The following is a 15884-nucleotide window of genomic DNA, read 5'->3' as shown; positions in this document are numbered from 1 at the left end:
AAAAAAAATATTTCAATCATAAAAATTTTCTTCGTTTTTATAAATGAATGATCTTAAAGAACTATGGACACCTAAACTTCTCAATGCAGGTTATTCTATTGAAAACATTCAAGCAATGGATTCATCCGAATTCTTCACTACTTGTCATATTTTAATTCAATCTGGCTTAGAACCTCCATTACCACCGCCATGCCGCGAGAAATTAGACAAGAAAACAAGGGTTGCACTTCAATGCGCTTTATTTTCTTTACATTCTCTAATGGTTGATAAAAGAACTCAAAAGCTAGAAGAAAATCGTAGGAAACACAAAGAGAAACCACAAGAATCTGAACAAACAGTCCAGGATAAAAAATATGATGAGATACTTCAACAAACACAAAAAGACCAAGAAAAAGAATCAAACAAAGAAGAAGAAAAGAGAAATCAAGAACAAAACAGAAGAAATGCAATTGAACAGGAATATCAGAAATTAGGCCCAGAACCTGAAGATGGATTCCTAATTAAAATACAATATAATCAAAACTCATCTAAAAGAAAATTCACAGCAGAACAACAAACAGATGACATCTATGCATGGGCAGCCCATGAATTTATGATTTTAGGCAATTTTACTCTTATGTTTGTAAGTACCAAGATTCAAAAAGGTTCAACACTCAATGATGCTGAAATAACCAAAAACACAATGCTCTCTGTAGTTATCGACTCAGAAGAGGAAGAAGAAAATTAAATTTTTTTGTGCCTTTGTGATTTTTTAAAGATTTCGCTTTTGTTGCTTGTTTATTATCAGTTTTGTCGAATAAATATATTATAATACTCTTGTTTTTTAATAATTTTCTAATTTCACTTAAATTTGTCTTTTTTTCAAGTAATAAAGAGGAACTTATCTCCTTATTAGACAGTTTCATCATTTGAATAGTATGAAAAATTGACATTTTTAGTATGGATTATTATTTTTATCAAGAATTAGATGGTAAAATTCCATATCTTTCGTATTCAGAAAGGCTTGCATTTAAAATTAGTAATCCAGTCAAATACTACGAGAAAGTTTCAGGTGATGATCATAAATCGACTTATAAGATAGTTCATAAAGATTTTACAAATGAAGAAAAGCAGCTTGTTACTGAATATCTCGAGCTAATGAAGTTCATCTCGACAGAAGTGAATTTTAATTATATTCCATTTCAATTACTCGAAAAATTAAAGAACAGAAGCCTCAAAGCAGTTACAAACTACATGAAAGATCTAATTCAATTTAATTTTAAAATACCAACAAGTTCTCCAGAAATCAGACTTTATAAACCATTTAAACGACAGATTTTCGAGCCAGTTAAGTTTGAAAATATTAGTAATGCTTCTCAGGCACTTCATGGAATTAGTGAAGTCAAACAGGTTGATGGTTTAATATATTTAATCAAATTTTCAAATGAATCAGAAGATCCAATCATAGTAGATTTACGTAATGACAAGGTTATCGACTTTACCCATAAGCTTTACACAAAAGAAGGTTCAATAACAAGCTTCTTTAAAAATATCGTTGGAAACAACAATTGGGTTATTGTTCCAACATTTAATTCATTAATCAGATTTGATTTAAACAGACCAGGCAAACTTGATAACGTTTTAACTTATTATTCGAATAATATTAGTTTATTACAAAACTACGACAGCGAAGAGCTCAAAAACGCCAGCCTAATCGCTTCAGAATATACAGATGGCACTTTTCTCTTCAAAACAGACACAAAACTTATTTTTTATACAAATTCAGATTTTAGCGAATACAGTCACTTCGAACACGAAGTTCATTCACCAAACAAAGCTGCTACAGAGTTTGAGTCAGCAAAGGTTGTCAAATATTCTGATCTAAATGGTAATAATTTAGAAGATTATATAGACATCATTTTTGTTTCCAAATCAGATAAAGGAGTATACCATTGTTCAGTTAAAGGAACAAATCTGACCGAAACTCATTATCTTGTTGATAAATCAAAAAGGAATTTAATTAATTTTGAATTAATTCCATGCGAAGGAGAAGCTCTTGTTTTTGCAAACTTAGAAAACATATTCATAAGGACATTGAAGAATTTAAACGGTCACCATGAATATTTGATAAATCACAGTCCATTTTTACCAAAAAAGTGCGCTTTAATGAATTCCTCGTTTGCTTTTGTTCAACAAGAAGATGAGGATTTATTCGTAGTCTATACAATGGACATTGATTTGATGAGAGAGCCAAAAAGAGTTATGGAACTGCACGATTGTACAAAAATTATTCCGTTCGATTACATAATCCGAAAAGACGATAAAAGTGATGTAAACAAGAAAAGTGACATCCATAAAATTTTCTTTGCTGTTGGATCTAAAGATAAAATTGATTTCTTCAGACCAAATACAGATAGAAATTATTATAGCATTGAATGTCCAGACATAATTGACTTTTTCATCTCATCCAGAACAGGAAATTTGGTGATATTCCAAGGTGATGGATCACTTAGAGTTTGCAAGATGAAAAATGAACTCTTCTATGAAACAGAAGCTGAAAATCAAATTTGAATTAAGAATTTTTTTGTTTATTATTAATAAATACTTAATATTATGCCATAAATATGTTTTCCTTTTTCATATTTGTTTATTTTCTTGTTAATATTGGTAAATTTCTTTTGAATATTTATAAAGATTCTCTCACTTATATTATGCATCAAATGAATCAATATCGTCCTGAAGGAGATTCTTCAATTCATCGAATTGAATTGGAAGAACACTATGACCCGACATTAAAAAATTTAATTAAAAAAAATAGTCAGAAATCCATTCAAAAAAAAAATAGTCAGGAATCCATTCAAAAAAAAATAGTCAGGAAAAAGGTGTACCAACCTAAAATTTTTTTTTAATTTTTTTTGGCCCGGCAATAAAAGTGCTGCTGCTCGGCCCATTACAGCCTAAATCAAGCTCCTTTTTAATTGCCAATGCATAGAATACAGCAGTAACTGTTGTATTGTGCGGCATTTTCCCGTCATTTCTAATTTGTGATGAAATATTTTCAAGATTATCTCAAAAATTTTATAATTCATTCATAATCTAGCAGTATCAATACCTAGTCAAAGCAAAACGATTTCGATTACGAAAACTACCTGTTAATTTTGAAATCTTATATCGCCATACGCCGCCAATAAAACCTCAAATGGCTGCACAAGGCTACAAAGCTCATATCGTATATAATACGATTTTTATATTCTTTTTAGCATACAACTGATCAATTTTCAGATTGATGAAATTATTTTTCGTTTATAAATTATTTGTGGCTATGAGCATGCTTGTAGCCAAGTGTATACAAGATACATTTGTTTTATTCTATGAGTTTTGAGATTATACCATTTTTTGATTTGATATGTGATTTAAGTTTACATGCTGAGCATGAGTTGAAGCAGAAATTATCTTAAAAGTTCTTAAATCGATAAAGCATTAAAAATCAGTTAGAACCACGCCACTTTAACGTTCAAAATATTCAATCTTTTTCAACAAATTTCATCGAGAGATTTAGTTTGAACCTACCGATCAGATAAACTATAAGATTTGCTAAAAACTACACCTCAACCAATCTAATAGTGTTTTTTATGCACTAAAGCTGACAAATGCAAAAATCTGATTCTTATTGAATCAAAATAATCGAATCAAACTTAGAAATAGAATCATTTACAAGATACAAATGATGCATAATTGAATTATGCTTCTGAGGATTAAGCTAGCACATTTTATTGCTGATAAAAATCGATTTAAAAACTTATTACGAATTTAAGCCAAATGTATATGGAGGTTTTCACAACAATTGGAAATCCCTTCATATCCATTGGTTATTTTCATGAATTTTTTTCAATACGATATAAGTCCATATTAGGATGGTATTCAGCAGATATTTTATCGACAAATAGATTTTATGAATAAAACTTGTTTTACTCTATTTCAAATTTTTACATCTTTCTCTGAATTTCATATATCATAAATTTGCAATCTTGAACTAATTCCAAAATTTCCAGCATCAAATGCTTAAACATCTAAAATATAAGCAAGTCTATTTCAAGATTTCGTGAAATAAAGAGTTTTAATTCTCAAAAAACGAAAAACCTCCAAAAAATTTTCATTTTTTAAAAAATGACAAAAAAAGAATTGAATATGATGATGATATTTTGCGTAATTCAAAATTGGCAAGACGGGAGCGACCAATATTGGTGGCATTTGATGCTATATTATAACACTATGCATATCCTAGAGTATTATGGCAAAATATAGGTAAAGCTTGGGTTGATACACCTTTGTCAGGAATCCATAATAAGATTCTTATTAATAAGTATTATTTAGATAAAAACATAGTGGTGTTCACAAGCATATTAGATATCTTTTTGTCCGAAAATTTTTGATCGAAAACTATCAAAATAAACTCAGAATCTTTTCAAATTCCTTCGCAAAGGAACGTTTTTCAAAAGGTAGCATCTTCTAATCCTTTAATTGGGCTGATATTTCAATGATTGAGTATCGAACTTATAAGTTTCCAAAATAAATAAATAAAAAAAGTTTCCAAAAAAAACTTACTTTAAAGTGCTAGGCGAATGCGTTAGCATCAAAAAATAAAATCTTACTCAACGAAATAAGATGGGTTGAGTGTTCTATCGAATCCCTTAGCCTTGAGAGTTTCGATTGTGTCATTCCAGAACTGGTTCTGGAACTTCTTGACCTGGTCGTAGTGCTGGAAGATAGCGCAGAATCCGTTGTTGAGAATCATGACAAGTTCAAGAGCGCCGAATCCCTGTTGCTTGCACATCTGGAAGATTTCCTCGCAGCGTGTCTTTCCGTCGAATGCGCCGTGGACAGAAGCATATGCGACCTTGACGCCGAAATCGTAGAGAGATCTGACGTTCTTCTGGCCGAAGATTGGAGCTGTAGCGAGTGAGAATCTGTAGGATGGCTTGACAATGACGTTTGTCTGTGATGAAGCGATTTCTGATAAGATGGAATCGTTCTCTGTGATGTTGAAGCCACCTGCAATACGTCTGGCGTTTCCTCTGACGATGGCGGCCTGGACAGATGATGGAGAGTTCTCGCCAGCGAACATGGAGGCAGAAACGAAGTTGCGGCGGAGGTATGTGAAGACTTCGTCGTAGAAGTGGAAGTTATCCTTGGAAAGCTCTGAAGCAATGGAAGCGAAACCAGCAACAACAGATGGGTTGGCAACAGCAAGCTCAGCAGCTCTCATGGCAACAACTGGAGAGTCCTTCTCGGTGTTGATGCCGACGATGATCTTGGCTGTGATCTTGTCTGCGTGGGCGTTGATGGCCTCTGTCATGGCGTCAATGACATCCTGCTCCTTAAGGCCGCGCTTTGTGTGGCGCTGTGGAGCAACTGTAATTTCGATGTATTTGACGTTGTCCTCGATGGCTTGGTCGAGAAGAGCGTTTGTGCCCTCTGTGATGTTGGCCTTTGTCAAAAGTAATGAGACGGCGAGCTTCTTGGCGTTCTCGTGGTTCTTATCTTCCTCATCGAAGATGTACATCTCGAATTCCTTGTAGTCTGGGAACTCCTTGAGTCTCTCCTCTGGTGTTTGGGCGGAGTAGAACTTGTAGAGTGTCTTGAGTGGAACAGAACCGATGAGACGTGTATCTGTATCGGCCTTTGTAAGAGACTTGACGAGCTCGAGTGTGACTGGTGGGAGGGATGACGGTGGCTTGAATCCATGGGAAAGGACAAGACCGATTGGAAGGTAGTATGAGGAGTTCTTCAGGATTGGTGAGACATCGATCTTGTTCTCCTTGAGGATCTTCATTGTCTTTGTGATTGCTTCGATTCTGAGACGTGTCTTGAGTGTCTCATCGACGAAAGCGGATCTGAAACCGTAATCCATCATGCGGACGAGCTCTTCGACGTTGAAGCCGAACTTGTTCTGGAGAAGGAAGTATTCGCCAGAAAGTGTAACGCCGGAAACTGTTGGATTATCTGTGCATGGAACTGTGATGACTCCGCGGTCGAAGAGTTTCTTGATTGGATGGTCATCGATGTTTGTGACGGCCTTTGTCTGGAGGTTGGATGAAACGCAGCATTCAAGGGTAATGCGGCGATCAATGACCTGCTGGAGGACCTTCTCGTCTTCGACGATGCGTGTGCCGTGGCCAATACGGTTGGCGTTGCATTCAAGAGCAAGCTCGATGGACTTGGCGCCATAAGCTTCACCAGCGTGGACTGTAAGGTAGACAGCCTTTTCGCGCATTGTGCGGAAGGCTTCGATGTGCTTGTGTGGTGGGAAACCGTTTTCTGGGCCAGCAAGATCGAAGGCAACAACACCTTGGTTACGGAATCTCCAGGCAATGTCGGCGACTTCCTTGTTAACCTCTGATGGCATCATACGCATGGCGCAGCAGATGATTCTGACTGTAATTGGGAGCTTTGTTTCGGCCATGTGAACACCATCGCAGGCGGCTTGAAGAATCTGGGTGTAGGAGAGGCCCTTGCGTGTGTGGAGAGCTGGGGCAAAACGAAGTTCGAGATAAGCGATTCCATCCTTGCAAGCGTCTTCGCATGCTTCGTAGAAAATTCTTGTAATAGCATATGGGTACTGCATAACATCGAGAGGAGCATCAAAGCAACGAAGGTATGTGACAAGATCTGGGCAGTCCGGAGGAGCTGTTAAAATCTTGGAGAGTTCATTGATATCTTCGGTTGGGAGCTTAACGCCTTGTTCGTGAGCGAGCTCAATGATGGTAGATGGACGGCAGAAACCATCTAAGTGGCAGTGGAGCTCGGCTTTTGGAAGCTGACGAATGATGTCGAGAGAAAGAGACATGCGAAAAAAATTATATTTCGGTCACTCAAAAATTGAGAGCATTCAATTGTGAAGCCATTTTCCAAAATTTCTCCTATATGCAGTGATTATTTTTTCACTAATCAATCAAGGTGATCTTAAATTTCAGAGGAGCTATCAAAATTTTAATTAGAATGGTTGATTAAACACTTCTTTGAATCATACTACATGGTCAAATCAATAAAATTTTTACGCGCTTGACCATTGAAAAAAAGGAAAAAAACATCGTTTTTTTGATGGTCGGATAAAAATGCTGGTTCGTCGATATTTCCATCATTTCTGTAAAGGTTTTTATCGTTGCTATTATCTTTTCTGGTTTATTTTGCGATTAAGGGTCCACTGTAAAAATTGAAAGTCTCTCAAAATTGAGAGGCGATTTGCAAATAATCGTTATCGTCTTTTTTCGAAAATCCACTTTTCCTAGTGTTCTGATTAATATTTTGTGAATGTAACAATGAAGTATATGTTTTAATAAGATGATAATATATTCTATCACTTCAAATCACATAAAAATTGCAAAATCAGCGAGTTTTATAAGAACATGATTTTTTCCTATTTTTTTTGCTTCTGGATGCGTGTTTTGAAAAATAGATATTTTCGAATTTGATTTTATTATAAGTATGAATTTATATTAGGAATTTTTTGACCTATTTCCAATCATTAATTCCTAAGTTTTTCTAGGAATTAATTGAGAAGAAAATTAGGAAATTCGCTTTAATGCCATTACATACTAATATTGTGATGCATGTAGTTTTATATTTAAAGAGGCTAATGTCGGAATATCGTGCATTTTATAAAAAATTCAAAGAATGACAATTGGATAGCACAAATTTAATTCTCCAGACAAAGTATTATTGTTTATATTATCAAAACATTATCCTTAGTTTTGAAATTGTTGGCAAAAAATTTTCGTGTTATTTTTGTTTCAGCATAAATTATGTATTTACTTATGAAAGATAAGCATTTTATTCATTATCATAAAGATATACCATAACAAATTGATAACATTTTAAAAAAAAGTGTATTTTAGTGGGTATTATTCTGGCCAATGCCCATTTTTAAACAATTTAATATTGACCATATCAATAGCCGACTCAATGTAAAAATTTAGATATTATTTTTTCATTATTCAAACTTTGATAAATTTAGTATAATAAATGATTTTGTTTCGTGTATGATACAGAAATGAAAAGCTTAATTAATATCATTTTGCATTTTTTCAAGAATGTTAGAGTACATCTACATTAAAAAATCGGATTCGAATTGCGATACTGCATCAAATTGTTGCACATCTGATAAGGATCTCAAAAGAGTAAAGTTAATTTTTTTGTGTTTTTTTAAGTTTTGGGTCTTAGTAAAACACCATCTTGAGCAATATTTTTGGGATGACGATAGGCCTTATTTGGCCTTACAGTGGACCCTTAAACGAAAATTCAATTTTGAATTACGCCAATCGTCGTTGTTTATTTTAATCTGCATGCCTGCAGATTATATATCGCTTTGCGTTTCTGAAATCATAATAAATTCGTTGTAATTCTCGATTTTTAGAAAAAATTACACATATCCAAATAAAATTAATATATCTAACAGATATTATCGTATACTTTATGATAATTCATGCGATAATAATCTTACTTCACAACATTCGAAGGTTGTATTGATTGCAAGAATGTTTTCCTGCAAACTTATTACATAATCCCATATATTCAAATCTGTTTGAGAAGGATTAGATTTTTGCAATATTATTATATTTATTTAATGGTTTTCATAATTTGATTAAAGTTGTTAGCTACCAATATTCCGAAATAAGACCTCATTTCTATACATTAGAGTTTTGCCTATTAATTTTTGCATAGGTCAAGGAAACTTGACCTTTATTCCTTAGTTTTCAAAATAATATAAATAAATTCTTTTTTGTTGTACATAATAACTTTATTAATTACATTTTTTCAAATGATGGTAGCCTGAGATTCATTTTTCATGTGCTTCTTCTTCTTCCATTTGGGCCATTTCTTCGTTGAGTGCTGTATCATCATAAACACCACTCAAAATGACATCACCACCATCACATCCAAAAAGCACATCATTGACCTCGCTAAAAACGAGAGATGTTGCATAAGTAGATTTCTTCTTTGGATATATAACAGCAATGTTTGTTTCAGCAACATCTGTTACTGTAGTGTCTGTTTCATCATCTATTTTATCCATTCTAATAACTTCTGTAAGCATTTCCACTAAAATTTTATCTGCTTTTTCGTCAACTGCTTGAATTTGAGAAAGCATGAATCTACTGCCTTTTGGAACTGGTGGCCTTTCTGGTTTTCCAGAATGAATTGTCATTGTCCAGAATTTTTCAGCAACAAAAGATTCCATATTTTTTCTCTATTGGTACAGACACTCTTTAACCTTAAAATCAATAAAATATATAGGATAATTATATTCATCTAATCTCCTTATGTATTTTATCAAGCAAGCTTTCAATGGGACAACACAACAGAACATAACCATCTATACTTTCTCAAAGCATATTTATTCAGATGAACCCTCTTCGGGCTGATTATATTTCCATTTTCAGTAAATGTCGTTATAAACTATTCAAAGTAATAGGATAACTTTCAAAATGAATAAGATCATAAAACACATATACAAAAACATACATTAAAAAATCAAATTTCAATTCCATAGTATCCAACCAATATTTTTGCTAGAATATCAGATACATAAATCACATTCAAGTGATAAATACGCTGTTTAAATATGCAACAAATAGGATAATACAATTTTTCTGTAGGGATATAATTGAAATATTAAAATGCTTTCATGAAGTTTTTCATAAGTAATTTATCTTTCCTTGCTAGGTGATTTTTATTTTCCAAGCAATTACTATGATTTCATGAGATTTATTTGATATTGAGAATTGAAATCTTATCATAATGTATTGTTTGATATTGCAAACAATAACTATTACGAAGTATTTACGAATATACTTAGATACGATTATTATATTTACTTGTTATTGTTGAAATAAAAACATTATTAATTCACTTGGAAAAATATAGAAATTCGTAATGAGGATAGCATTTTTATAATAATATATGAGATTTAGTCTGCTTTAAATTGAAGAATAAAAAGATTTAATATCGGATTCAAAAATTATTGGTTTTTTACACTTAGAAAGGATTTAAATTCGAATTTCAGACAATAATACTTCATCTTGGGTTTCCAAAAAAAATTCAAAATCAATTTTTTCAAGCGAAAAATCAAGAATTTGATATTTATTTTTATTTTTTTGAATTTTTTTTGGAATTTTCAACTTAGAAACAGAACAAAAATAATATAGCGATTTTATTTCCTATCATATAATAGGATGATTTTAACAGTCATTTTTAAAATATATTTTCAATCACAAATATCAATCCAAATGGAATATAATTTTGAAACAAATGCATTAAAATGTGAACAATTGTAAGTTAAATAAGTAAAAAATTCTGATAAAAAGAGTATAAATCAAGTTTTTAGTCTAATTTATCTTCAAATTAGAAGTTTAAAAACGTATTGCTAAAATAGTAGTTAAAATGTGAGATTCTTGTACTTTTTGTTGTAAATCTAAGGATATGGTAAGCTTTAATTTTATACCAATATGGTAAATTGTTTCGATTTTTCTGCATTATTTTGATAAATGATTCACTTTATGATATGAAACTGTTTTACTCCTTGTACTGAATCGATTTATGCCGATATTTGAGAGATTTCTGTAGATAGTTCGTTGTAATAATTTAACTAAAGAATGTTTTAGCCGATTTTCTTTAAACCCAGCCAACTACATATAAAAGCTATATATAGTCTCTTGCTAGAGTTTCAGGTCAAAATTTTGGTTGGAAGGAAGTGATTCTTGAATATGAAATCTTGATAAAAAGTGACAAATTCTATGAATTTTTGGGACCCTCATACTGGGAAGAATTTTCTCGGGGAGGCCAGCCTTAACTCAGATATTGAGTATACCGGGCTTGGAAAGATCCCAATGATCCAAATGTTTCCTCCAGATAAAAAAGCAAATAAAATTTCAGATAAATTTTTAAAGCTAAATGAGGAAAAGAACATTAAAATGGTTGTAAATGGCCAAAAGAATTACTATACTAAACTAAAAACTCGACTTCAACGAGATCTTACAAATATTCAAAAAGTTTCGAAGCGCTTAAAGAAATCAAGAGAGTTAACACAAAAGACAAGTCAAATTCTTGACCAAAAGATACTTCAATTCGAAACAGGCTATAAAAATTACATAAATGATACAACAACCAAAATTCCTGATCCAACAGACGAAGAAATCACTCAAGAACAAAATATGTACAAATGTTACAAAGAATCATTAGCAAAATTACGCGAAACTATTGAAACAGAACAAACAACAATGTTTTTAGAGCGAAATCAGCTTGTTGAGGAAAGAAAAAAAGTTGATGCTGAAAGACTTGACTTCAAGAATGATTTTGAACGTGTTAAGAATGAGCGCAAAGTTCTAGAAGCCGAGTTTAATCGTGTTCAAGATATTCTTACAGTTTCTCGTTCAGATGTTGAGAAATACGAAGATCAACAGAAGAAAATAGATGATCTTACAGCCGAATTCGAGAAAGAGCTCAAAGAACATGAAGAAAAGAAGAAGAAATTTGGAGATTTGGTAAATGCAGTTAATAAAGAGACCAGAAAGATCAATCTACAAAGAGAACGACTCATACAAGCCCAAGAAGATATAAATATCAACATCAGACAGTTCGAAATGAAGAAAACCGCTTATCAAGATTCTGCAAACCAAGTTTCTGAGATTAACCGCAAGATTAGGTCAGAAATAACCAAAATAAATGAAGAGAAAGAAGAATTGAAGAAGGAATACGAGCTCCTGATCCAAGAACAAGAAAGTACGAAACCGGTAAAAGAATTATTCCTTGTTCAGTTCAATAAACTCCAAGATGAACGTCGAAACTTAGCAGTTCTTGCCCAGACACTTGCAGAGGAACAGGCATCTTTGGCGTACGAAGAAGCTTTGATCGATGCATCTTCAAATCTCCCTCCAGAACTGAGCGAATTGCAAAGACTGACCATACAAAAGAACACACTAACTACGAATATCCAAGAAGTGCAGAAGAAACTCAAAGACGCCCAGTTGGAAAGGAGCAGATTGGAAGATAAGCTTGAAAGAAGGGCCAAACTCGAACAACAAAAGAAGAGAGAAGAGAATGCAGCTGTCAGATCAAAGAAACTGCTTCAAATCTACTTCAAACAAAAAGAGGAACCAAAAGAGGAAAAACCGAAACCGAAAATTTCGGAAGATTCAATTCCGAAACAAAAAATCAGTCGTAAGGTCGAAAAGTTCTTAAGAGCAAGAAGAATGAACTTCCCAAAGGGAAGCCACAAATGGTTCGCAGATGGAGAAGACGATCCAAACATGCAGAACAGAGGAAAACCACCAATTTTCATAGATACTCATACTCAAGATGTAATTGAAAAAGTGACAAAACCGCAACCTAAAACAAGCAAAGGCATGTCACTTGTTGCTGAGTATTCACAAGAAAGAAGTAAAGAATCCAAGAGTGAATCAATTAGCGAACAAGCGATCATTGAAAAAGAAATCAGAAACGAAATTTTGGAAAAACAAAGACGAAACAAAAAACAAAATTATATCAAAGTTGAACTACCAAATGTCGGAAAGAAGCCAGTTTCAAGTGCGGATAAAACAATTACAATTGAAACAGCCAACTACCAGGCTCCTGTCAACAAACCACTCAATGTTGCCATCAAAACAAACCAGAATAAAGATCAAGAAAAAACTTTACAAGAAGAAAAAGATTCAGGATCAGAAACATTCCAAGAAGAAGAGAAACCAGCAGAAACTAAACCAGAATCAAAAGAAGAAGTCAAGCAAGAAACAACTAAAGAAGAAATCACCACAGAAAAGCCTAAAGAAGAAGAAAAAATTACAGAAGAAAAAGTTGATGTTCAAAAGGAAGAAACGAAAAGTGACAACACCGGAGTCAAAAGTGACAATGAAGAGCCGAAAAGTGACAACGGGGAAACGAAAAGTGACAAAGAGGAAACAAAAAGTAACAACACTGAAAATGAAATTAAAGTTGAAGAAAAAGAGGAAACTAAAGAAGCAGCAGGTGTTGTTGAGATGCTTGAAGATGAAAATGGATATCCATATACAAGAGTTGTTGGAGAAGATGGAAAAGTTTATATTTATTTCCTTGGACAAGACGGAAACTACTATGTAAGATATCAGGATGAAGAAGGCAAGGATGTCATCCAGCTGTATGTTCCTGAACCAGAGAATGGCCAAGACGAATTAAATGATGAAGAAATATAGAGAAAATTGTTTTTTTGTTTCTTTTTTTATTCTAAACTTTTATTGTTCTTATTAGTAGATTTCATTGCTTTTTACCATAATAATTCAAGAAATACTTTATTCATCTGCAAAATTGAATATAAATCACAAAATGTTGTTTCAAAAATATCACCATTATACGTTTGTAACTGATATAACACATTATATGAATCAATAAAGTATTTGTAGGTACTTATCAATTCACTGTATTTCTTTGGAAGAAAGATTTGATCTGATATCAAAAAAAAGTTAAAAAGTGGAAAAAATTAAAGAAATTTGTCAGAACGTACAGGAACTTACAATATGAAATACAAAGGATTGAGTTTTTGAGAGATTTGCATAGCAATTCCCAGGAAATACAGTGAAAAACACTCAAATATTTGATTCTTATGACTGAGGTAGACAAACAATGATTCATTTAATACTATACCTTAATTATAGTTGAGAGATGTTGAAAAATGTCTCAATTCCAAACAAATTATAGACAAATGAACAATACAATATGCATGCTGATTGCCATAGGTTCAATTTTGGGTTATGGAAACGAGAAGGATAATGTTGCATCCTCGAAAGAAAAAGTTATTTATTCACGCCAATAAAAAATGGAAAATTTTACACTCTGAATTTTGTTATAATTTTTCCATCAGAAATTATTTTTTATAGAATATATTTTTTCATATGAGCTCATTAGTTGACCTTATCAAACTATTAAAATCAGCAATAGATAAACAGATAGAAGAGCTTAATAGGTTTAAACAGGCAGGATATCTTTCGAATATCATCGATTCTACAGATTGGAGTAAAAACAAAGCCAAGAACATTGTTGACTATTTCATCAACCAACTCGAATCAATTAAGGCTGAAACTCTTAATCTGTCTAAGTGGCTTTCTGAGCAACAAGATGATTCAATTGTACATCCAGCGCGCTATTTTTCAGTTCTTTCGCAGTATGACGATTTTATTGTTGAAGCCATTTCTATCAATAATGGAGCACCTAAAGGTAAAAAACCAGACTCTTTTATTCCATTTACAAAAGTCTTAGAAAACAAGCATGCTAAGCTTCCTTCTGTTCAAGATAAAAATTGGCAAAACAACCTTCCTCAAATTTACCTTGTTGCCCGTGAATTCGGAAAATACTCAAGAGACGCTAAAGAACCAAAAGAACCCGAACAAACAGAGTTACTCAAGTTTGATGAATTCATTGACGGATACTCCGAGTACTTAAACATTGTCAATAATCAAATTGAAATCAAGAGACTGGCAAGAAAGGTTTATCTCTACTATTTGAAGCAGAGAATGCAACAGAAGAAGCCCCACTAAGTTGTGGAAATTATGTAATAAAGTTTTAATTTGATTTTCGGATAATTTTTTTTCCACTGTTGCATTTAATATAATTCAATACACAAAATATTTATAATTTCATACTAAAACAAATAAATAAAACAAAATTAATAATTATTCTGATGCTTTTCCTTATAGTTTGTAAAAATGCTTATCAAATGTAGGTTGCCATTCTTCTTTGCAACCATTTCTGGCGTATTATGATCTGAATCGCTTGCAATTACGTTGGCACCCGAATCTATTAATAATTCAGTGGTTAATGGATCACCAGACATACATGCATAGTGTAGTGGTGATCTCCTCTCATCATCTAAAGTATTTACATTGGCTCCGCCATAGATTAATTCTCGGCAGATGTAATATTCGCCAATTTTTGCAGCTTCTGCAAGCGGAACAATACCTTCATCATCTGGTATGTTCGGATCAGCTCCATTTTCAAGCAGTAATCGAGTAGCTTCATAATCTTGGCAAAAGAAAAGAGGAGATCTATGCATTGTTGATGGTTTTTTGACATCACACTTTGCTTTTATAAGGAATTCTACAAAGTTTAACTGATTATTTTGTAAAGCAACGATTAGAGGAGTTTCTTTTGCTCTTCCTTGAATATTTATGGATGCTCCTTCATCAAGAAGGGCTTTTGCGCCAACAATGAATCCATTTTTGGCACAATAATGAAGCGCTGAGAAAGAATCCCAATCTTGTTTATTTACTTCAGCGCCTGCAGCAATTAAAAGTCGAATAATATCAATGTTTTGTGCTAATGCTGCAAAATGTATTGGATATCGAAGTCGTTTGTCTGCTATATTTGGGTTAATTCCTTGTGATAAAAGCCATTGAGCGATTTCAGCTTGACAAAATGCGCAAGCAAGAATTAAAAGAGTTGGTTTTCTTGTGCATATTTCAGGTAATACGTAAATATCATTTAGCTGTTGATTAGAAAATAAAACGTACTATCATATCAACAGAATAAGGAGGTTCGAGAAGTAATTTTAGTGTACTCAGATCACCTTTCTCAATAGCCTCATATATCTGGTTATTAATTTCTGTTTCGTTGAGTTCTTGCATTATAGATTTTTGAAATGAGTGGGAAAAAGTGACACTATTATTCTTTTTTCCTAGGGTTATTGATCTCTTCCTTTCTGTTCAATACGCAGGAAATGAAAGAATTAATTAGAATTGCCTAATATATTACTCCAATTGACACTTATTTTATATAATACAAGTAGTTGAATTATGAGTTAATCTCCCGCATTATTCAATTAAAAATAAACATCGTTAATTTTAATAATATTGCAACTGTACTTCTGTATACAGATAAGATCA

General features: G+C 32.8%; 7 protein-coding genes across 7 annotated transcripts, besides 1 other annotated feature; 4 read left to right on the top strand and 3 right to left on the bottom strand.

Moving 5' to 3' along the window:
• Positions 1-11: 11 nt before the first annotated feature.
• TVAGG3_1017730 (uncharacterized protein) lies at positions 12-826 on the top strand (the record flags this gene model as incomplete). The annotated part of the gene is made up of 1 exon (XM_001325088.1): positions 44-727. One exon carries the CDS (start codon positions 44-46, stop codon positions 725-727), a length of 684 nt encoding a protein of 227 aa, XP_001325123.1.
• A 113-nt stretch (positions 827-939) lies between these two features.
• TVAGG3_1017720 (uncharacterized protein) lies at positions 940-2598 on the top strand (the record flags this gene model as incomplete). The annotated part of the gene is made up of 1 exon (XM_001325089.1): positions 940-2550. The coding sequence occupies one exon, from the start codon at positions 940-942 to the stop codon at positions 2548-2550; it is 1611 nt and encodes a 536-aa protein (XP_001325124.1).
• Positions 2599-4579: 1981 nt separating this feature from the next.
• TVAGG3_1017710 (adenosine deaminase family) lies at positions 4580-6829 on the bottom strand (the record flags this gene model as incomplete). Its single annotated transcript, XM_001325090.2, has 1 exon — positions 4628-6826. One exon carries the CDS (start codon positions 6824-6826, stop codon positions 4628-4630), a length of 2199 nt encoding a protein of 732 aa, XP_001325125.1.
• Positions 6830-7176: 347 nt separating this feature from the next.
• Positions 7177-8264: a mobile genetic element.
• Positions 8265-8375: 111 nt separating this feature from the next.
• TVAGG3_1017690 (nucleoplasmin-like domain family) lies at positions 8376-9835 on the bottom strand (the record flags this gene model as incomplete). Its single annotated transcript, XM_001325091.1, has 1 exon — positions 8816-9217. The coding sequence occupies one exon, from the start codon at positions 9215-9217 to the stop codon at positions 8816-8818; it is 402 nt and encodes a 133-aa protein (XP_001325126.1).
• Positions 9836-10339: 504 nt separating this feature from the next.
• Positions 10340-13611, top strand: TVAGG3_1017680 (uncharacterized protein; the record flags this gene model as incomplete). Its single annotated transcript, XM_001325092.1, has 1 exon — positions 10773-13202. One exon carries the CDS (start codon positions 10773-10775, stop codon positions 13200-13202), a length of 2430 nt encoding a protein of 809 aa, XP_001325127.1.
• Positions 13612-13873: 262 nt separating this feature from the next.
• Positions 13874-14575, top strand: TVAGG3_1017670 (uncharacterized protein; the record flags this gene model as incomplete). Its single annotated transcript, XM_001325093.2, has 1 exon — positions 13899-14540. One exon carries the CDS (start codon positions 13899-13901, stop codon positions 14538-14540), a length of 642 nt encoding a protein of 213 aa, XP_001325128.1.
• A 2-nt stretch (positions 14576-14577) lies between these two features.
• TVAGG3_1017660 (voltage-gated potassium channel protein) lies at positions 14578-15631 on the bottom strand (the record flags this gene model as incomplete). The annotated part of the gene is made up of 1 exon (XM_001325094.1): positions 14669-15055. The coding sequence occupies one exon, from the start codon at positions 15053-15055 to the stop codon at positions 14669-14671; it is 387 nt and encodes a 128-aa protein (XP_001325129.1).
• Between the last annotated feature and the right edge of the window lie 253 nt (positions 15632-15884).

The sequence above is a fragment of the Trichomonas vaginalis genome, chromosome I (genome assembly GCF_026262505.1).
Source record: "Trichomonas vaginalis G3 chromosome I, whole genome shotgun sequence".
Classification (NCBI taxonomy): Eukaryota; Parabasalia; order Trichomonadida; family Trichomonadidae; genus Trichomonas; species Trichomonas vaginalis.
The sequence above is the reverse complement of the archived record's forward strand: the minus strand, read 5'-3'. Positions and strand labels throughout refer to the sequence as shown.